Source organism: Zootermopsis nevadensis, unplaced genomic scaffold (genome assembly GCF_977971745.1).
Source record: "Zootermopsis nevadensis isolate Lab colony 2312 unplaced genomic scaffold, Znev_1.0 Znev_ptg000033l, whole genome shotgun sequence".
Lineage (NCBI taxonomy): Eukaryota > Metazoa > Arthropoda > Insecta > Blattodea > Termopsidae > Zootermopsis > Zootermopsis nevadensis.
The window spans coordinates 465378-484772 of record NW_028259165.1 but is presented as its reverse complement, the minus strand read 5'-3'; the positions used below and the strand labels follow the sequence as shown (position 1 = coordinate 484772).

General features: G+C 37.3%; 2 protein-coding genes across 4 annotated transcripts; both read left to right on the top strand.

The window, feature by feature from the left end:
* Window positions 1-470: 470 nt before the first annotated feature.
* LOC147871992 (ryanodine receptor-like) lies at window positions 471-8299 on the top strand. The gene is made up of 7 exons (XM_087359771.1): window positions 471-1193; window positions 1282-1387; window positions 2043-2136; window positions 3921-4103; window positions 5235-5406; window positions 6312-6390; window positions 8103-8299. Exons 1-7 carry the CDS (start codon window positions 1170-1172, stop codon window positions 8297-8299), a joined length of 855 nt encoding a protein of 284 aa, XP_087215897.1. The 5' UTR covers window positions 471-1169.
* On the top strand, window positions 8282-18728 carry LOC147871991 (uncharacterized). 3 transcript variants are annotated; one of them, XR_015538106.1, is made up of 6 exons: window positions 8282-8434; window positions 11421-11692; window positions 14475-14605; window positions 15027-15166; window positions 15667-15823; window positions 15917-17317. XR_015538106.1 is itself a non-coding variant. In XM_087359777.1 (5 exons), exons 1-5 carry the CDS (start codon window positions 8414-8416, stop codon window positions 18588-18590), a joined length of 588 nt encoding a protein of 195 aa, XP_087215903.1. In that variant the 5' UTR covers window positions 8282-8413; the 3' UTR covers window positions 18591-18728. The 3 variants fall into 3 exon arrangements, 2 of the variants coding, with proteins under 2 accessions (XP_087215903.1, XP_087215902.1); XM_087359777.1 differs by lacking the exons at window positions 15667-15823; window positions 15917-17317 and adding an exon at window positions 18567-18728; XM_087359776.1 differs by having other exon boundaries at window positions 15667-17317.
* Window positions 18729-19395: the final 667 nt, after the last annotated feature.

The following is a 19395-nucleotide window of genomic DNA, read 5'->3' as shown; positions in this document are numbered from 1 at the left end:
GAAACTTGGTCTCTCATAAAAGAGAAGAGAGTTTGAGAGTACAGGTCTTGGAATATGTTTGAGATTTTAGAAGAGATCCGGTAACAGAATACTGGGAACAATTACATAATAAGAAGCTTCTTAATTTATTTTTTAATTAAAACTTTTAGTGCAGTTGAATTAAGAAGGATGTGATAGGCGATCATGGAACATATATGCGGCATATGAGAAATACAAAGTTCTGATCCAGAAATGTAAAGGAAGGAGACAGTTTGGGAAACCTATTAAGAAATAGAATGATAATAGCACATCTAACATTTCTGAGGAACTACTGACATACATATATTACAGTATGTGAGGTATTGCAGGCAGCATTTCACACAGCAGGTCAACGGAGTGTGCTTCGACGTAGATCTACTTCAGACCCGTGGTCGGTAGATGGCAGCAGAGTCTGTTACAGTGCGCAAAGAATGATAATCGAATATCCCTCATTCTCCCGCGATGGCGGGATGTGTTCGCTGCTTTTCAGATGTTGCCATCCCTGCGTACGAGAAAATGGCGTAACTGTTGCGTGTCGTTTCTGTCCACTGCATTTCTTCTGTCATATATTGCGAGGTCGTGCAAGTTAATGTGACGTTATTTGAGCGTGTGTTGAATTTATGTGTGTCATCTTTCCCTTGTGTGGAGGACGTAAAGTAAGAACAATTTCGAACGTGTCATTTCATACAATTTATATAATCTTCAGGACTTCATACATTATACATGACTTCTGCTTTGAAGTGACTCAGAATAAATAACAGGATTTTGTGATCACAGTGATGAGTATTCAACTCTCATAAGAATAATCAAATTTACGATCAGTTGAACAAGTTTCTGTTTCTGAAGGAAGAGGCTGTATTACAGAAAGAAGAATGTTGGTGATTTCTATCCTAGACCCTTATAAATTAATTATTGTAGCTGTTAATTTTATAACAGAATAGTAAGACAAAAACAGAAAATACAGTGGAGTCTGTATAAATTTTATACAGGCTCTCCAAGATGATATTGAAACACTGCAGCCAAATGATAACAACACAGAAACTGCTGAACAATGCTGACCGAAACTTTGCAGCAGAGCTACAATTACAAGTTGAGATACTGGTTGGGAAGTGGAAGAAGTTGGTAGAAGGAGCAAAACATTTGTTTGAAAGATGCTTTTAGAGGGAAGTAAGATGGTAAGTTGGATATTCCCACACCTAGTTTAAAACCTGGCCATAATATTGGAATACAACCTGTAATTGTCTCATTCTTGCCATTTTAAAGCGCACAGCTAAAGAAAATGACCTGTCTGTGGTGAACGCATCTTTTCACGTGTCTCACTGGTCTGTGCAACCGTATGGAACTGGTATCAGCAGGATGAAGTATGTAGGTATGTATACAGCACTTCAGCTCACTAGAGAGTAATTATAATCAGGCATACTATAAAGTATAGATAGAAGATGATGGTGTTGTTCTTCCAAGTTGTGGTGCTCTGTGGATTTGGAGAAACATACTGTCTTTGAAATTTGGTATCTTCCTATGAGTCTTCTTGATGTCACAACCCAAAAAAAAAACATTGTCACTTTCAAATCTATAGTTGCAACAAATGCTTCATTTTACTGCCAGTTTTAAATTTTATACTTCAAATTGATCGCTTCATTTAAGTTGGTAAATGTGATTTCAATGACAATATAGAAGTTGTTACCTCAGTAGATCAATGCCAAAAATAACTTTGAAGTCTGATTCTTAACTTGAAGAGATTCTGCTTTATGATATTATGAACCTCCATTAAAATATAGTTGTATTATATTGTGGACATGACAACTGTTATATATGTATGTGTGTGTGTGTGTGTGGGGGGGGGGGATGCATGCATGTAGTTACACAAAACTGACTGCTCAGTCTGAATGGTCTATAATTTACTACTTGCATGCATATACATTTAGATGATATTATTATAGGTTGTATTTGTTAACGGAAACTGAATGGTTTAGTGCTATCTGAAGCAAGATGCGTAACTGAAACAATGCACATTCATATTTCAGGTTATGTCTTTGGTGGTCATGTGTTAAGGTTCTTCCATAGGGGTGATGAATGCCTCACCATTCCATCTACTTGGACCGATCAACCTGGACAAAAGTAAGATTTGTTTTATTGGAAGGGATGAAATACAGTTATGAGGTATGGTCCTTTATATGTTTAGAAAGGGATTGTTTTTAAAGAAGATGGCTATCTGCTGGGATGTGGCGTCGTGTAGTCTTGCAGATATGGACGTGCGTTTCGGAGGAGCTTACCATCTCCGTCATCAGAGTGATGATACAGGCAATAAGCTCCTCTGAAATGTTTGGTTGATATATACCATATTACATGGTGCTATATCCAAGAAACAACCATCTTCATACTCATCTTGAAAGTATCAGATCTCACTGGAATATTTTTAATTTTTATAATTAAATTTTTTCATTCTAATTGTGTTAGCTCGATGTCAAGGAAGAAGGAAGGAAGAAGTATGTGCCTGCTTCATCGACTGGAAGAAGGCTTTCGATCGAGTAAAATGGAAGAAATTAATGAGGATCCTACAAAGAATTGGAATTGATTGGAGAGATAGAAGACTAATCAAAAACCTGTATATGCAGCAAAAAGTCAAAGTGAGACTGGACTCAGGAGACACCAACAGCGTTGAGATAGGTAGAGGTGTAAGACAGGGATGCTGCTTATCACCAATTCTTTTTAACCTGTACGGGGAATGGCTAGCCAAGGAAGCTCTGGAGACTTCAAAACTGGAGGAAGAGTCATAACGACTGTAAAGTACGCAGACGACTTAGAAATATTGGCGAAGTAAGAGGAGGAATTACAGAACATGATGGACAAGTTAGTGGAAACAGGTAGAGAGTATGGAATGGAAATCAACATTGAAAAATCAAAGGTAATGAGGACAGCACCGAGAGCAGAACCATTGAACGTTGTAATTGGAAACCAACAGATGGAGAATGTGGAGCATTTCAAGTACTTGGGACGACGGACACCCTATGCACCAAGGAAGTAAAAGCAAGGATAGCCATGGCCAAGGCAGCTTTCGTCAAGAAGAGGATACTTCTCACTAGCAAGTTGGGCTTGGAGATGAAGAAGAAACTAGTGAAGTGTTACGTATGGAGCAGAGACTTGGACACTCAGGAAGAAGGAACAGAAATACCTGGAGAGTTTTGAAATGTGGTGATGGAGAAGAATAGAGATCAGGTGGACGGATCGAGTGACCAACGAAGAAGTATTGAGGAGAGTCAACGAGCAAAGAAACATTCTGCAGGCGATTACACGAAGGAAAGCTAACTGGATGGGACATATTATGAGAAGGAATGGGTTACTGAGTGATATCATCGAAGGCCAGGTTGAGGGAAAGCGAGGACTGGGAATAAGATTGATACAGCTAACCAACGACCTTAAACAAGGAAAGAAGGTGACGTTCCAGGAATTAAAGCGAGAAGCCGAGAATAGGGACAACTGGAGAGCTCTTTTTGGGCAGAGCAATGGACCTGTCGTAAGACAGAACACTTAATAATAAATAATTGTGTTAGAAATTGATTATTTAGGAAAACGGGATTTACCCTTCATGTCTAAAGTGTTAGGTGTGTGATGGTCAATTTAAATTTTTAAACAGCTGGTATGGTAATTCTGTGTAGCCAGTCATGGTACAAGTCTGTAACAGAAACCTGGGGTATGAAGACAGAGAGTGGCCACGTGATAGTCACTCCGTTGGCAGACGCACGTGGAAATGAACACAGAAATTGTTTTGTTTTTTTGTGTTATGTACTTAGAAACATGCTTCAACCTGAATTGAAACCTGTGATTCCAGTCTGAATGGTCCATATCATAGAACGCACAGCCATGGCGATCTGTTGTATGCAATTAATTGTTAACTTTTTCAGCATTGTTGTTCATGGGGGTGGCAGTGTAATGAGTCAAGCTAGATCGCTGTGGCGACTGGAATTGGCAAGAACCAAATGGGCAGGCGGCTTCATGAACTGGTATCATCCGATGAGGATCCGCCACCTTACTACTGTTCGATACTTGGGAGTTAATGAGAACAATGAGCTCTACCTAGTAAGAAAGTATGTTAACTATGGAAGATAAATAGCATAACCGTAGAATAAGAGAAGTATGGATTTTACAGAAATACGTTGTGAAGTTGGAACTGGCTCAGGGTTGTATCCAGTGGTTGACATTTGCATTAGCAGTGTTGAACCATTGGATTCTACTGCCAGTAGAGATGGCTGGCAACTGAGAAGTCACATAACCCATATTAAAATATTTGCTGATGGTTGCAGTTCAATACAATTTAACTGGATTAATAAAAACACAATACTGCTGTGAGTGTACAAGGCCCACACATGACACGTCATGTTTTAACCTCCTCGCACTAGTCCGTCAGTCGCCTTACAGCAGTTGAAGTGCAAGGATAATTTCTTCAGAAGTGCAAAAAAGTGTTCGACCATTTCATTCTTACTTAACGTGGCCAGCATTTGTTTATGATTAGATTTCCAGATTCTCCTGTGCCGAAGAAATTGACAATTTCTTGTTTGGTGAACTGTTTTTTCTGTAACAGGAACTCTACACTGCAGGTCATTAAATTTGAGCGAAAGCTTGAGTGCGTGCATCACCGAACACAGTGGACATTAGCAACATATAATATAAAATGTATTTTTGTTTGTTTTCTGATTTCAGCTTGATTTATTTTTTTTTAGAATAGAATGTGTGTCAGGAATGGGTTGCATGACTTTACAGTCGTTCTGTGCATATGCTCATATAAACAGAACTTGGGCAGAGGTGGTAATGATGTTTTAGTTTTTGTTCCTCAGAATCTGAAGCAGTTTCATTTCTGCATTACATGAGATTGAGGCCTACATGCATTATATACAATGCCTGACCCATCAGTAATTATAAACCTTATAACATTTAACTAGAAGGACCCCAAGAGTAAACAGTCTTGCAAAGATTTACTACAACCCAAGTATAAAATGTCTTTACTATTATAGGTTTATGACTTACAGTTTTTTCTTCAATTTCTCTCAGTTAGAAAACAAATGATTTTAATGAGTTGACACGTATTGTAATATCGTACGCTCTTGAACAGAACAGCTGGGCAACTGGTGTTAATAGCTTTTGCTTTGAAAGTTAGGATGAGAGTATATTCATCTCTGTATTGGAAAAATGCATGTAACATTTTACATTTTTGCACGCAGAGATGATGCTACACTTGCCTCGTCCACTTTCTGCTTGCGACAACAGAAGGATGACCTAAAAGTTGTCCTGGAAGAAAGGGATCTAGAAGTGATCGGAGCTCCCATCATCAAATATGGTGACAGTACTGTCATTGTGCAGCACTCAGAATCAGGGCTGTGGCTCTCGTACAAGGTCTGTATACGTATTGTCCGTCAACTAAATTGGGTCATAATAGATGTGGTGGAAAGTAAGGTGTTTACTTTTCAAGTTACCAGATTTGTAACGTAAGAATTTGAAATTATTATATTATATTAAATAAGTGTTGACAAAGAGAGTTGTAGTTTTACCTGACAGTCATTGCACAATGAATAATAATGTGGCATTGTAACATGCAGTTATGGAGAAACCAAATACTATCTTACTGAAACTGTTCAGAAGCAAAATTTAAAATGTTTCTTCAAAGAAGAAATCTTGTTAAGGACACCATAGAATCATTGCACTAATATGAAGTTTAATAAAATAAATGGAAATAAGCTGTAAAATATTTATAGCAGATTCTGTCACAGCCTAGAATTAATTATAATCTGACTTTTTTCTGTGTTCTTAACATGCTCACACAGCTAAGCCATTTTTAACAAAATTCTAACATTTTGAAGTATTACATTTGAGAAGTGATTGGCAGTCGATCAGTGATTCAAGGACTTTCGAAAGGTACCTGCATACACTATCTAGTTACAGGATGTGAAACTGTGTTCTCAGTTTTCTGAGAAAGGCGCTTTTTGTCTTATCAGGGCATATTCCTATCGTCGCTGTATGATCCTGGTCAAAGAGCAGCATGCCTTTAGAAGTCAAAACATAACGCTTTCAGAACACACTTTGAGCATGTAGTTTTATTCTGTCACTGCATGCAGTTACCTTAATGGAATTCATTGAAATTTGTAGGTCATTTGTCATTCATATCTGTAGAACATGAAATACTACTGAAGATGACTGAGAGGTAAACCAGCAGCCAAGTACCTGGGAGTGAATGTGTTAAACATCTGATATAAAAATTATAGAATTTTGTGATGAGAATGCTGTATGTTGTGTACTTTCAGCAACGTGAGAAGCTGCCAGTGCTATCCTGTGAACACTGTCCAATGGTGTGGTACCACAAGCTCTGTGCCAAAGCAGAAGGTGAGTGTGTAATGAGATAATGTTCGTAATATATATCGTAATATTTTTTACTTGAAACAAAAATGTTGACTGCCTCATGTGAGGGTTATTTTTATGAGTCCAGTGTCTGTTCCTTTATCGATCAATGATGTACTGTCAGAAATGTTTCTACTGAACAGATTGTTTTGAAACTAGGTATGAACATCATTACATTGAATGTCGCTCCAGACATATTTCTTATATTCCTGTCTCTTCAGTGGTTCCAGACTTGCAGACATAGCAGTTGTTTCCTAGAAGGACCAGTTACTAGTACAGTTCTATCTTTTTCTATTTTAATTTAGGCAAGGACACGAAACCTCTTTGAGACTGAGTGCCATAAATTCTAAAAATGTACAATAAAAGCTTGTCATGTGATCACACCATGTGCCCCCCCCCCCCAGTAACATTTTTTAATAACATATATTATTATTTTGTACACATAGTACATTATAAGTAGCAATAAAAATTAGAAACTGTAACAATAGTACAAACAACTTTATTTATAAATTTAAAAATTTCCAGAATAACATATTTCTCACTGTCAGTGAGGTTTTTGTTGCTGGATTTTAAATAATTTTAATTCAAGTCACGCTGTTGTGTGGTGACTTAATCAGTGACACTAAAATCTGTTGCTACACGTGGTATCACACTCTCTAAGTCTACTAATGATATTATATAACATTTGTCTCCTTTTTAATTTGCAAAATATATTTTTTTTGTCTTCAGACAGTGCAGAACTTCTTGCATGAGCCCAGGCATTTAATATAAGCCTGCATTTAAATTCCCAATAGTGAATGTGATAAGACAGCATACATTGTCTCTTTCTTGATTAGCTTTGTGTATCTTAAGGTGCGCTAATTGACATCAATAGTAAAAGGTAAAAGTAAAGCTGTCCCACTATACGCCATGTAGGCGTTTGGGGGGAGAGGAGGTATAGCTCCTCTCTTCCTTGACCTCGGCACTAGATGGGGGTGAGTGGTCAGCATCACGCCCCGGCCGGCTTTACCCCCGGGAAAGGACCCCGGTACCCATTGTAGAGGAAGCTGGGTGGGCCCCAGAGCCGGTCTGGACGCAGAGGCTAGAGGAAAAATCCTCTGCCCCCGTCGGGGATCGAACCCCGGCCGTCCAGCCCGTAGCTAGTCACTATACTGACTGAGCTATCCCGGCTCATTGACATCAATAGTACTGCCTTTAATATTATCTTGGAGTAGAAAAGAGAATTGTCCTCTCTACATCTTGTTTAGTGTCCTGTAAAATATAGAGTATCCCAAAAATATGTATGCACATTATAATATGGATTATTAGCCTTGTTATTCATCTTCATGTGTTATGTTTATGAGGGGAGTCTAGTGTGGTCTACACTTAACAGATGATACCATGATTCATATACACAAATGGTGGAGGGTTGATTGAGTTTCAAGCAATGCAAATTCATTGAATGTCTGTATATATCTTTTTGGGACAGTCTGTATCATGAACTGATGTAAGCAATACTCCTGAAGTATCTGCAGTTTTCTTTGCTGGATCAAAGATATTTTGAATTCTTCCTAGATCATCAGACCTAAAGTAGTCATAAAAATTCTTTACAGTTGATTTACTTTGTCTTCGCCATATTACGCTTGTATCTAACACATGCACACTTTATTTTAGTGAGCGCACAACTTCTGAGAAACAATTTGTTGATTCTCTTTCAGGTTTGAATGACAAGCGCACACAAGCCGCCATCTTCCGTCGCCTGGATTTGTTACCAGAAGAAGAGCAGTCTGTGATATTAACTAAATTCCGAGGAGTAGAGACCTCAAGTCTCCGTGAGCAGAATGAGTTTCTCATGATGCTGCTAAGAGCACACTATGAAGGAAAGCAAGCTCGCCACACTCAGCGAGTTCCTTAATCAGTACCTGGGAGGGAGTACCATCTTCATGAAGGCCAAACGTTCTTTCAGCTGCTGAAGCGCAAGGGCTCACGAGATGATTTTGGACCAGTTGTGAAGGAATTGAGTCTGCCAATGAATGCTGCACTGTGTAAGGTAAAATAGCATGTTACTGGATCAGTACCTGAAACTTAAAATTCTGCCGTATTGCTTCTTTCAAGTACTTCAAAATAATTTTGCTCATGTTTCGTCATGCTGTTACTATCGTAGTCTCTTCTTATGATGGGGTGAGACTTTGTCTCTGTGGAACTGTGGCTGCTAATGGGCCCATTCTCCATCCCCCAGATGATACATGAGTGAATATGGAACTTGATTAAAGTGAAGGACTTAGACGGAAACTTGTCTCAGTGCCACTTTGTGCACCACAAATTCCACACGGACTGCCCTGACATAACCCAAGGCATCCAAGGTGAGATGCTGTTGCAATAAAAAACTACAGTTAGAAATGAGAGCTGCACTCTGTGTTGAGAACAAACTAACGTCCCATTTTACAAATGTTAATGAATGAAATTCTATTTTTACGCAATTAAAAATCAGTATCACTTTTTCAGTTTGTGTAATGATTTTTTATTACACAGAAGCACATGACAAGAAGTAACATACAACATAATTTCCACCCCTGATCACCATTACTCCCACCTTGCATGTAGCCAAGTTCCTCCTTTGTGCTTAGTCATTTTTGAGAGTCTCATCTCACATGATCTTATTATTTGCATCTCCATTAATTTATAATTAATTGCTGTTCGTTATTATAAACATTTGTGAACTGTATACTTATCTTCCTTGACTCTCGTGTGTGAGTGCGCACGTGAGACAGAGAGAGATATATATAACTTTCTTTGAATGTAAGTTAATACTAATAAGTTTATTTTTGTGTTCACTTTAAAGGGACTTCCAATGAATATTTCTCTTCTATAAATTGAGTAGTTGGTGTACATTGTATATTGACTTTATTTGTTGTTGTTATTATGTGAACAGCCACGGTGGTCTAGCGGTTAGAACGCTGGCCTTGTAATCCTGGGGTCTCGGGTTCGAATTTATAACTTGTGTTGGGCAAGGCCGTGGTCTAGGCAACACGGAGTTTTCCTCCGTGGCATCCCAACAATTACTCCATTCACACACAGAAGAAGGCAATGGCAAACCACTTGTGGATCATCTGCCAAGAACGTATATGAACAGGTCCCAGTCCGAGAAAAGGAGGGAATGATCCTGTTCATATGGACCTGTCGTCACACAGAACACTAAATAAATAAAATAAAATAATTATGTGAACAGGAAAAGTGGTTTTTCATTTTGAAAGAATAAAAAATCTTTAAGGGTGTTCAGCAGCAAAGAATTGAAGAGAATATTTGTGACTAAGAGAAATGAATGCAGAATTTAAGAGAATTACATTGAACTCCATAAGATGTACATTTAATGTAGTAGTATGATTAATGAAGGATTATAATATGGTCATCATGATTTAAACAGTAAAACAGATGACTTCGTTTCAAACACTTCATGGTAGAATCAGACATGAATAGTATTTTCGAAATGGATCTTAAGAAACTAGCATGTGAGCATATAAATTGTACTGAACTAATTATGGATTGTGTCCAGTGGTGGTTTTTTTTGATGAACCTACAAGTTCTGCGCACGTGGGATTGGCTGAATAACTGTCAACTCCTGCACCACGGAATTAGCAAATCACTGAATTGTAATTCTGTATTGCAGCCTTTAATGGGTTAGTCTAGTGTTACTCAGACTGTACTTTACAGAACACTGGCAATATATTGAGTAATCTCAAGGGTTCTAAGAAAGAATTTTGTCAAATGGTGGACTGACTCAGTTGTCAAATACCTTTGCTGTTATGGCAATATAGTTAACTTGATACACTGCGTCATTACACTTTTAAGTCACACTGTAACAATTTAGGGAAACAAGGTTATCAGTCATTGTTGTGTGCATTTTTAATGCCCTCAGCATGCATATTTAGGATGTGTGCAGCAGTACTTTATTGAAAACGGTGCAAATTAGAGATGAACTTCACATCTCCCAATACATTTTACCAGTTTTTATAAAGTTAGGACTGGCAGAAGAGTGGTGATGACTGTCATTCATAGTGACATGAAATCTGAGTGTCAGTATATGTGTAACATTATTTGGATGACCAACAACAAACAGTCTGTGTGATGCTGTGTGACTCCAGAGGGTAGCGTACCTAGCGGACGTTCTTACGAAGATACGTGAACAAAATTTTAAGGTGTGACTATCACAGTTATCTTGGCATGTGAACAAATTTATATATAAATAAAATAGAATTTTGGAGGACGTGTACTGGTTGAAAAAAATGTTTCTGGCTGTTTTCAACCATTGGATGACTTTTCCAATGAACTTGAGAGCTGGATAAGTGATGATTTTCTTTCAGATACAATTGAACGTGTATGAGACCTACAAGTTGCAGTGAACGTTTTCAGTGGTTATGAAACCTTTGTACGTTCTCTGTCACAGAGAAAGGTTTGTTATTAGAAACAGATATAAGAAATATGACACTTCAGCAGGCCGTGGTTTTGAAAGATACATTAATAAACATTCCTCTTGGTAACTTTTGTGTCAGTTTGAAGGAAGATTGTCCACAAATTCCAAGTGTAGCTGTGAAGAAGCTACTTCCATTTCTATGTACATATATATGTGAAACAACATTCCCAAGATAAGATCATGAACAAACTCCACCCTGCAAGGATTATTTTCAAAAGTTTATAATCAGCTATCCAGTACATTTCCTGCTTTTACGTAGTGCAAAGGATCTCTGTTACGTTCATAAATCCAACCACTGGAGCCTAACCTGAGTCATTGAATCCATTACATGCCCTTCATGTTTTCTGAGCACAATTCTAATGTGAATTTCTCATATCCTTTGTGCACATTACGTGTCTGACCCATTTTATCCTCCTTGATTTAATAACCCAAACAGTACTAAGTTCTGAAGCTCTTTATTATGCATTTCTTTAGACCACTCTTACATAATCTTCCCAAGGTTCAGATATCTTGTCTGAAAGATAGTGCATTTTACTCATATACAGAAAACATATTGTTTTCCCAGGATCCCCCATCCTCTTCAGGGCACGCTAGCCCAACTACCCGTTCATCACCAGCTCCAACACTGGAAGTACCTGAGAACAACATAACAGACAGTGGTACCAGTGGTCTGCGACCGCGTTCTTCTACAGTGGGCGCTGCAGAAGGCGAGACAATGAAACGGGAACTACAAGAAAAGCAGTCAAATGGCAGCCTTTCTGCCAGCAACTCCCAGCAACAGTTGAATTCCGTCACTCCTCCCAATGGACAGCAGAAGACCAGTCCCATGATGAATATGTGAGTTCCTTTTGTGGTGTTGTCAGTTGGTTGATAGAATTTCTTTTTTAAGTCTGTTCTCAAGTGTTATGTTTATATGGAACTCTTAGCTTATAAACAGTCAAACCTAATGCCTGATGAATTTAAACTACATAAATCTACATTTTGTTAATAAAATTTCTTCCACGTTATCATTAATGTGTATACCGTCATGTTAGTATTCTTCTAGAATTAGAGATGGACATTTACTTTGTTACAAATGTAATGATTGTACTCTCATGACCTGTTTGCAAGAGCCTCTTCTGTGAAAATTGGATAAAACCTTTTCTTTGAAGGATTGTTTCATCGCCACTTCCTCCCTAATCTTAAATGTTTACTGATGTCACTATGCAGGAAATACAGTTATTTATATGTAATATTTGTACAGATGGAGCATCAGCAAAGATACAGTCCGTACTATAACATCTTTCTGAACCCTCATATACAAGACAGATTTTTGTATTCTGAGATCTCTCCATTTCAGTGACAAATATTAACCTTATAATACACAAGATGAAAACTGTAACACAGTTTGGAAAATGAGAGTAATTATGTCGGTGATTCTCATGCTAAATATTAAAGTCTCATTTTCAGATAATAAATATGAAAGGATCAGTAAACAATTTGGGATACAGATCTACAAAGTGTGTGACTGAAATGGATATTTGTGTGATATGACAATTACAAATGCAGTGATGGACATGATTTGTGTAGTACAGGGGTCGTCAACCTTTTTATACCTACAGCCCACTTTTGTATCTTTGTTGATGGTAAAATTTCCTTACCGCCCACCGGTGCCGCACATACTGCCCACCACCATGAAAGAGGTACAGCTCGAAGACTGAATGATGGCCGTTATGCGCACTAAACTCATGCCTTTGATACGGAGCTCATTTGTTGCTCCTTCATCCACGAGTTTACTTCGAGAAGTGCCCGGTGAATTATTATCTATATTCAAAATTTTAGAGATGGAATTCAAAAGTAAATTGCAAAAGCATATTTTAAAAAGTCAAACTCGCGAAGTTGTTAGCAGTGTATTCGTTATATGAAGGAAGAACCAAATTTGTAACAACGGACAAAAACCCACACTGCCCACCATGAAAGCTTGAATCGCCCACTAGTGGGCGGTATGGACCAGGTTGACGACCCCTGGTGTAGTATAATGTCTTCCTCTGATTTATGAGACAATTTGCATATTATGAGAATACATTGCTCTTGTCCTGTGAGGACGAGAATGCTGCAGGAACTGACTAAAACAGAGTTACATTTTGACGGGGTGAGGGGTGATCTGATTGAAGTGTATGTATGTATGTATGAGAATAAGATTGCAAGGGGTTGTAACACATGTCTGGAAAGAGAAATTAACTGTTGCGTGGTCTATAGGTTTGCGTTATGATAAAACATTTGCAAATTCTGAAAGGGGTTAGATTCTTTCTCAGTAAAAAATACAACAGTTTCATAAGTTAGTGGATATTTTAAGCAAAGCTGGAAATTAAAATTTGTTCCTTTGATTATCTATCACCAGAAACTTCATGTTTTTTTAAGCATATTTAGATATTTTTATCTAGTTTTGGCATTCTGTGGTAGAATAAGAGAAGAACAGCTTCTTTCAGAGGACTGTTTGAAATATTCCAAAATTTTTGCAGAATTAACTGTGGGAAAATCTCAAGCATACTGAACAGACAGCACATTGATAGTAGTAACTTACGTGATTTTTATATTCTAAGAATCCAGAAACTGTCAACTAAATCGACATAGAAACAAACGTGCACTAACCCCAATCATTCAATGCTGGAGTTCACTCAAACATCAGTATATCAGATGCTTCGAGAGACATAAATTTAACCTCAAATGTTCTTCAGGACCAAACTATCTTAAGCAAAAACTGTAATAAAGAGTTTCAGGTTGGGGATGGAAGAGTACTTAATGATGAAAACAGAACTAAACTATAATATGTGAATAAAAATTATGAGTATAAAGCCATGAAAAACAGTCTGGCTAGTATAAAGTTTTAAGAATTCGTATATTCTATATTTTTATGACACTTTTAAAGAAGGAAATTGTAACATATTTTGTAATTAATGTGTACATAATGAGAAGTAATAACAGATGAAGAAGTTACAGTTGTATGTTTACTAACTCTGTACCATTACTTAAGTAAAATACATAACTGTAGGTCACCTGAAGATCTTATAAATACAGCAAAATGTGGAGTATCATCTTCATCATGGACGCTACAAACCAGGGTGGGGGTGTTAGCCCCATGCCCAACCCCCCCAACCTGGAAGACCAGGCCTCCGTATTTACATCACCTGGAAGCAAGGTGGTCCAGCTATACCCCCAGAATATCATACAAAAACAAAATAGATCACGTCTGTTGAAATATTTTTGTTAATAGTATTGAAAAATTAAATAATAAATGAATCTAAAAGAATGTGAAATATCTAGGTAATAACATTGTGGGTGTACACTGTCTGAAAATAAGCTTGTCAGTGTCGTTTGATTTGTTGATTCAGGAATTGCATAACTGTTATTTCGTAGAGCAATCGCCCACATAAATGTAGGGCAGTAGTTTAACATTTTAGAGACAGACACATGTTTAGGGTTTTAAATTCTGTTATACCTTCAAAAATTTTGCAGTATTTAACAAGCTGAAACATGGGAGATAGGAGAGAATTTTCACAGTGTATTCAACTGAAAACTGTAATTTCTCCAGATTACTTTTACACCAAGCATTGAAACAAAACATTGATTTTGTGAACAGATTCCTGAAAGTTGGTCACACCTCAAAGACATCACCAACACAGGAGCTGAATCAGGATGTGGCAAGGCAATCTGGATCATGGCGCCAAGCCATCTTCAATCGGATGCTGACGCCTAACAAGAACCTGTCTGGTAAACTTTAGTTTACTTTCGTTTGGAACCAGCACTGACAAATTTTTATGGCTTAAAGTATAATTTGCTTCATAACTTTTAATGAAGATTAACTGCTGGATTTTGTCAGGACCAGACAGATTTGTTATCAGTTTCAACAAGTGATTTTGTCCTCTTATTTCTTGAGTAGTTGTTGCTAGTAGTGGAGTACTGTATGAGGCTCAGAATGATTCAGTCTCCTGAAATTAGACATTTCCTTCACTAAAGATGCAGTGGTTATATGGAATAAATATAAATATAATACAGTAAAGTAAAGCCATCCCACTGCACGCCATATAGCTCCTCTCTCTCTTGTCAGCATCACGCCCAGGAAATGTATTAGACTAAGAGGCTCTGTGATTATCTGTTGTGATTCTCTCATCCGTTTGTTGTGTTCAAGCAGAGAGGGGCCTGGGGTTAATCAGTATAAAGCAGCACCCACTGAAGCGAGACAGAGAAGAACTGCGTGCTCTGTGGAAAAAAGCTATCAACCAGCAACTGCTGCTCTTATACGGATGGAGAAGGAGAATGCGAGGCTGCGAGGTATCTGTCAGAAATATTATAATGCTTGTTTTAGAACAGAACTGTATAATAAACAGTCACAAAGGAAACAGGAAATGTGGTCAGCTGTCAATATTCACAAATTTGTTCTTCTGCCTGTTTGTAATTGAGCTTCATGCAGTATACACCGTGTTTCAAAAGTAGCTTTACAACTTCGCAGGAGAATATAAATTTATTTAAAGGACGTGCGCAATATTTTTAAATGCACAAATTTAGCCAAACACATCGAGTTTCACGCACGTAAACTGTAGTACGGAAATGTTGCGGCGGGTTTGAAGACGACGAAGGATTTCTGGACTCGGTAATTTTCAGTGACGAAAGCACGTTCCATGTCACTGGTAAGGTCAACGCCCACAACTGCAGGATTTGGGGTAGTGAAAATCCACGTACCTTCCTGGAACATGTTCATGACAGTCCAAAAGTTAATGTTTTGGGCCCTCAGCAAAGATAAAGTGTACAGCCCCTTCTTTTTCATGGAGAAGACTATTACCGGCATTGTGTATCTGGACATGCTCCAATAGTTCCTCATTCCTCAACTTGACGAAGATGACCAGGAAGGACGCATTCACTTCCAGCAAGATGGTGCACCCCCTCATTACCTCGGAGAAGTGCGCGAGTACCTCAACAACCGTTTCCCAGGTCAGTGGATTGGTCAGGCCGCACCAATAGCATGGCCACCTCGTTCCCCGGATCTAACACTTTTAGATTTTTTCTTGTGGGGATTTGTTAAAGATCGAGTGTACGTGCCACCCTTACCTGCAGATGTGGCCGAACTCCGAACTCGAATTACCACCGCAGTTGCTGAAGTGACACCAGAGATGCTACACCGCGTGTGGCAAGAAATTGACTACATAACAAATGGAAGTCACATTGAACCATAAATATCTGATGGACATAAAACTTGAAGTGTTTGACTACATTTCTATGTTCTGAAATTATATGTTTCTTCTATCAGTTTACCAATGTCTCACCCTCAAGTTGTAAAGCTACTTTTGAAACACGCTGTATTATCATCAACATTACTTGAAAAATTTATTGTCATGCTTTATTTATTTTTTTTAAAATCTTGGTTAAAACAAATTTTTTATGAACTGACAAATTATATTTATAATAATTAAATTTAATGATGGTGTAAGGCAATATAAACATATTAATAACTTCGGATTAATTGTTTCTACAGACATCAATGCATTTTGCCAAATAATTGGCACTAGGAGGCCAAGGCCCAATATGGGCTCTAGAGCCATTGGATGGATGGAGGAAGTGGCACATTGTGTGTTTGTAATTATATTCTCAATCATTCATTCTGCAATCCAAACATAAACAAGAGTGATCTAGCATTTACATGATTATGTATATTATCTTTTATCATCTGTGCACCAAGTTTTATGCTTGGTCTAGCTGATCATGTGTTGCAGTAGCGTAGTGGTAAACTATTTCACGCTAAAGTTAAAATCCAGCTTACAGCCCCACATGATGGGAGTTTAAATCCCCTGTGATAAAGGTTATTATGCATTCTTTGCACACATGCGTATACACAAAGTATTTTGGTGATGTTTTGAACATCATGCCATTTGGGGAGATGAATCAGATATTTCCATTTGCTGTTTCATATCACATCTTGCTGCGACAACTGATTCTGCTTGCTCATCACTTTTTTTCTCTGTCTGATGAGTCACTTTTGTGATCAAATTCATGATTATCACCAATTTCATTTTGAGTATAACCAGATTCTACTTCTGAAATATTGTCACATGCACAATCCAGAATTGGCACAATATCATCACTTGCATCATCATTTTGCACCATATTGTGCATTTGCTACAAGGGAAATTAAAAAAAAAAATTTCATCATCATCATCATCATCTAACTATCAAGGAGTTTGGGCCTAATGACCCATTCTGGCCTCAATCGTCCAGGAATTCTTTAAAGGGCGTCCTTTATTTCTTCTTCCTATTGGTTTGTGTTTCAAAATTAGATGTGGAAATCTGTTTTGCAATGTGTAAAAATTGTCATCAGACTATTTTAATCTTGTATTGATGTCCAGATTATGGTATGTACAGAGATTTGTATGCTTGTGACATCTGGTGAATATTTTACATGCTATTTAAAATAAACAGCAGTGTTTCTAATCCTGTAATGCCATTTGTCGTTGCTGCTACTTGGACATTTTAACACATTTTCAAACAGCAATGGGGTTTGGCTGCATTACACTGATATTTTATTATATCATTATTCATTATTATAAAATATTTTTCAATTCTTTTGCAGGAGATGAACATTATTTTTGTTATTCTGAAATTTTGGTTTGCAGGCATTTGTTTCCATAATTTTTTTTCGTATCTTCCACACACTCGTGCTTTTATAAAGAAAGATAAGTAATGTTAGCAGTTTAAGTGTAAAAGTTGTGAAAAGTGGAAAGTAATATATAGTTTTTGTTTATCAGAGTTTATAACCTTATTTGCAATGATCTAATCACCTTGTGAATATGAAGGTATACCAGCATACACAAAGAAACAGCTATTGATTAATCTAATTTCTTCTTCTGAACACCAAACTCTCTGGTATTAGAATCGAAAGGTAACACTAAAATATGATTTTAGAATCTGTCCTCAATCCAATCCACCTCTAACAACAAATTTAAACTCTGATAATAGGACCTAGTGATTAGGAAGTGCTCCCACTACGTCCGGAATCCAATGAAGTCCGTATTTAATGCGTTCACTCTCAGGTAGCAGAACCTAGAGGTTTAATACTGCTAACAAAAATTCCACCATTTTATCCTGTTATGTTCCAGTACGAGGCCAGGAAATAACATTTTTCCTTTGCACAGTATATTTTTAAGTTGGAATAAATGTGCAATTATTATGTTGATATTGAAATTAGAGTAGAGCGCTGATTGTTCATGGTAGTTGTGGGAGGCAAGGGCCCAGATAATCTAAAACACAGTTAATGCAGATTATATTTAATTAGCATTATCATCATCATCATCCGTGTAAGCAAAATAGGAACTTTCACAAATTTGTACATATTAACATACATATTCCTATTGCAAAACATACTAAACATTCTTTTTTGAAGTCATTTTGTAAGCAAGTCCATAGATTTTGTTTTGATATTTCTGTTGGCCTTTTTTTTATATACTCACAAATTTGTAAAAAGGTTATCGTAATCAAAGTCATTTTCATTTCCCATGAAGTAAAGTGAAGATAAGGAAAATGTAATTACGCAGTCTGAGACCTTGGATAAATTGGGCCCCAGATAATCAGAGCTGTGCTGTAGTTTACTAATTTTGTATTTTATTGAATTACGAATAATAATTAACAACCACAGGATTGGTTACATCATCAGACACTGTAAAGTAACCCATTGTTTTGGCAGCCCGACAGGAGGAAGCGACAGTGAAGCGCATCAAGTTGGAATATGATGAGATAGGTTCATGTGTGCGAGAAGTAATGGAGGTGTGGGATCTCTTGGTGAGCAAGGAGAGTCGCGTCTCAACTCAGTGTGACTCCAAAATGCTGCTCCAAGCCATCAGGCAAGGTGAAGACATGAGATAATAGCAGATAATGGAGAAATAGTTCAGTGACAGGATTAAAATAATTTAATCTCAGAAATAATAAAGTTAAATCTGGGGTTATACGCATTTGAAGAGGGTTGGGAAGGATTGTTATCCTACCCCTTACATAACTATGAACAGAGAGGGAACTTCACTGACAAATATGTGGCATTTGGTAAAGTACACTAATAAAGCCAAATTTCATCATTTTATACTTAAGCATCTGTAGACTTAACATTATATTGTGTTGTATTTCTTAATACTGCTGCTTTGTATTTGAGGAGTTACTGGTTTCAATACCAGCCTGTTATTTTTTAATGTTTTTTTCCTTGTACTGTTGAAGGAGACATCACATTGGTGTTTTAAAATAAGCCATGACCAATTCGTTCATGTAACATACCATTCGTAATCACCTTATTTCACAATACAAGATGATTATAAATATTCTTTTCACTTTTAAAAAATGTTTTTAAAAAGGTAAGCTATGCACGATAATGAAATTTGTAGGGCATGAATAAAAACTCGTTTTGAAGTCAGTTACCTAATTTCAATGTGAGCCCAGCTGGTGATTCTACATGTGTCAAAATGATTGTCATTCTCATTCCAAAGATTGCACATTTGCACATACATCATCATCTCAGATGTGAATTT

Bases quoted from the DNA above. Each gene is read 5' to 3' on its own strand.
- LOC147871992 (XM_087359771.1), top strand. From the start codon at position 1,170: ATGCTTTTAGAGGGAAGTAAGATG. The intron at 1,194-1,281 runs GTAAGTTGGATA...GCCATTTTAAAG, and splicing joins TTTTAGAGGGAAGTAAGATG to CGCACAGCTAAAGAAAATGA. The intron at 2,137-3,920 runs GTAAGATTTGTT...TAACTTTTTCAG, and splicing joins ACCGATCAACCTGGACAAAA to CATTGTTGTTCATGGGGGTG.
- LOC147871991 (XM_087359776.1), top strand. From the start codon at position 8,414: ATGAATGCTGCACTGTGTAAG. The intron at 8,435-11,420 runs GTAAAATAGCAT...TTGTTTTCCCAG, and splicing joins TGAATGCTGCACTGTGTAAG to GATCCCCCATCCTCTTCAGG. The intron at 11,693-14,474 runs GTGAGTTCCTTT...TTTTGTGAACAG, and splicing joins ACCAGTCCCATGATGAATAT to ATTCCTGAAAGTTGGTCACA.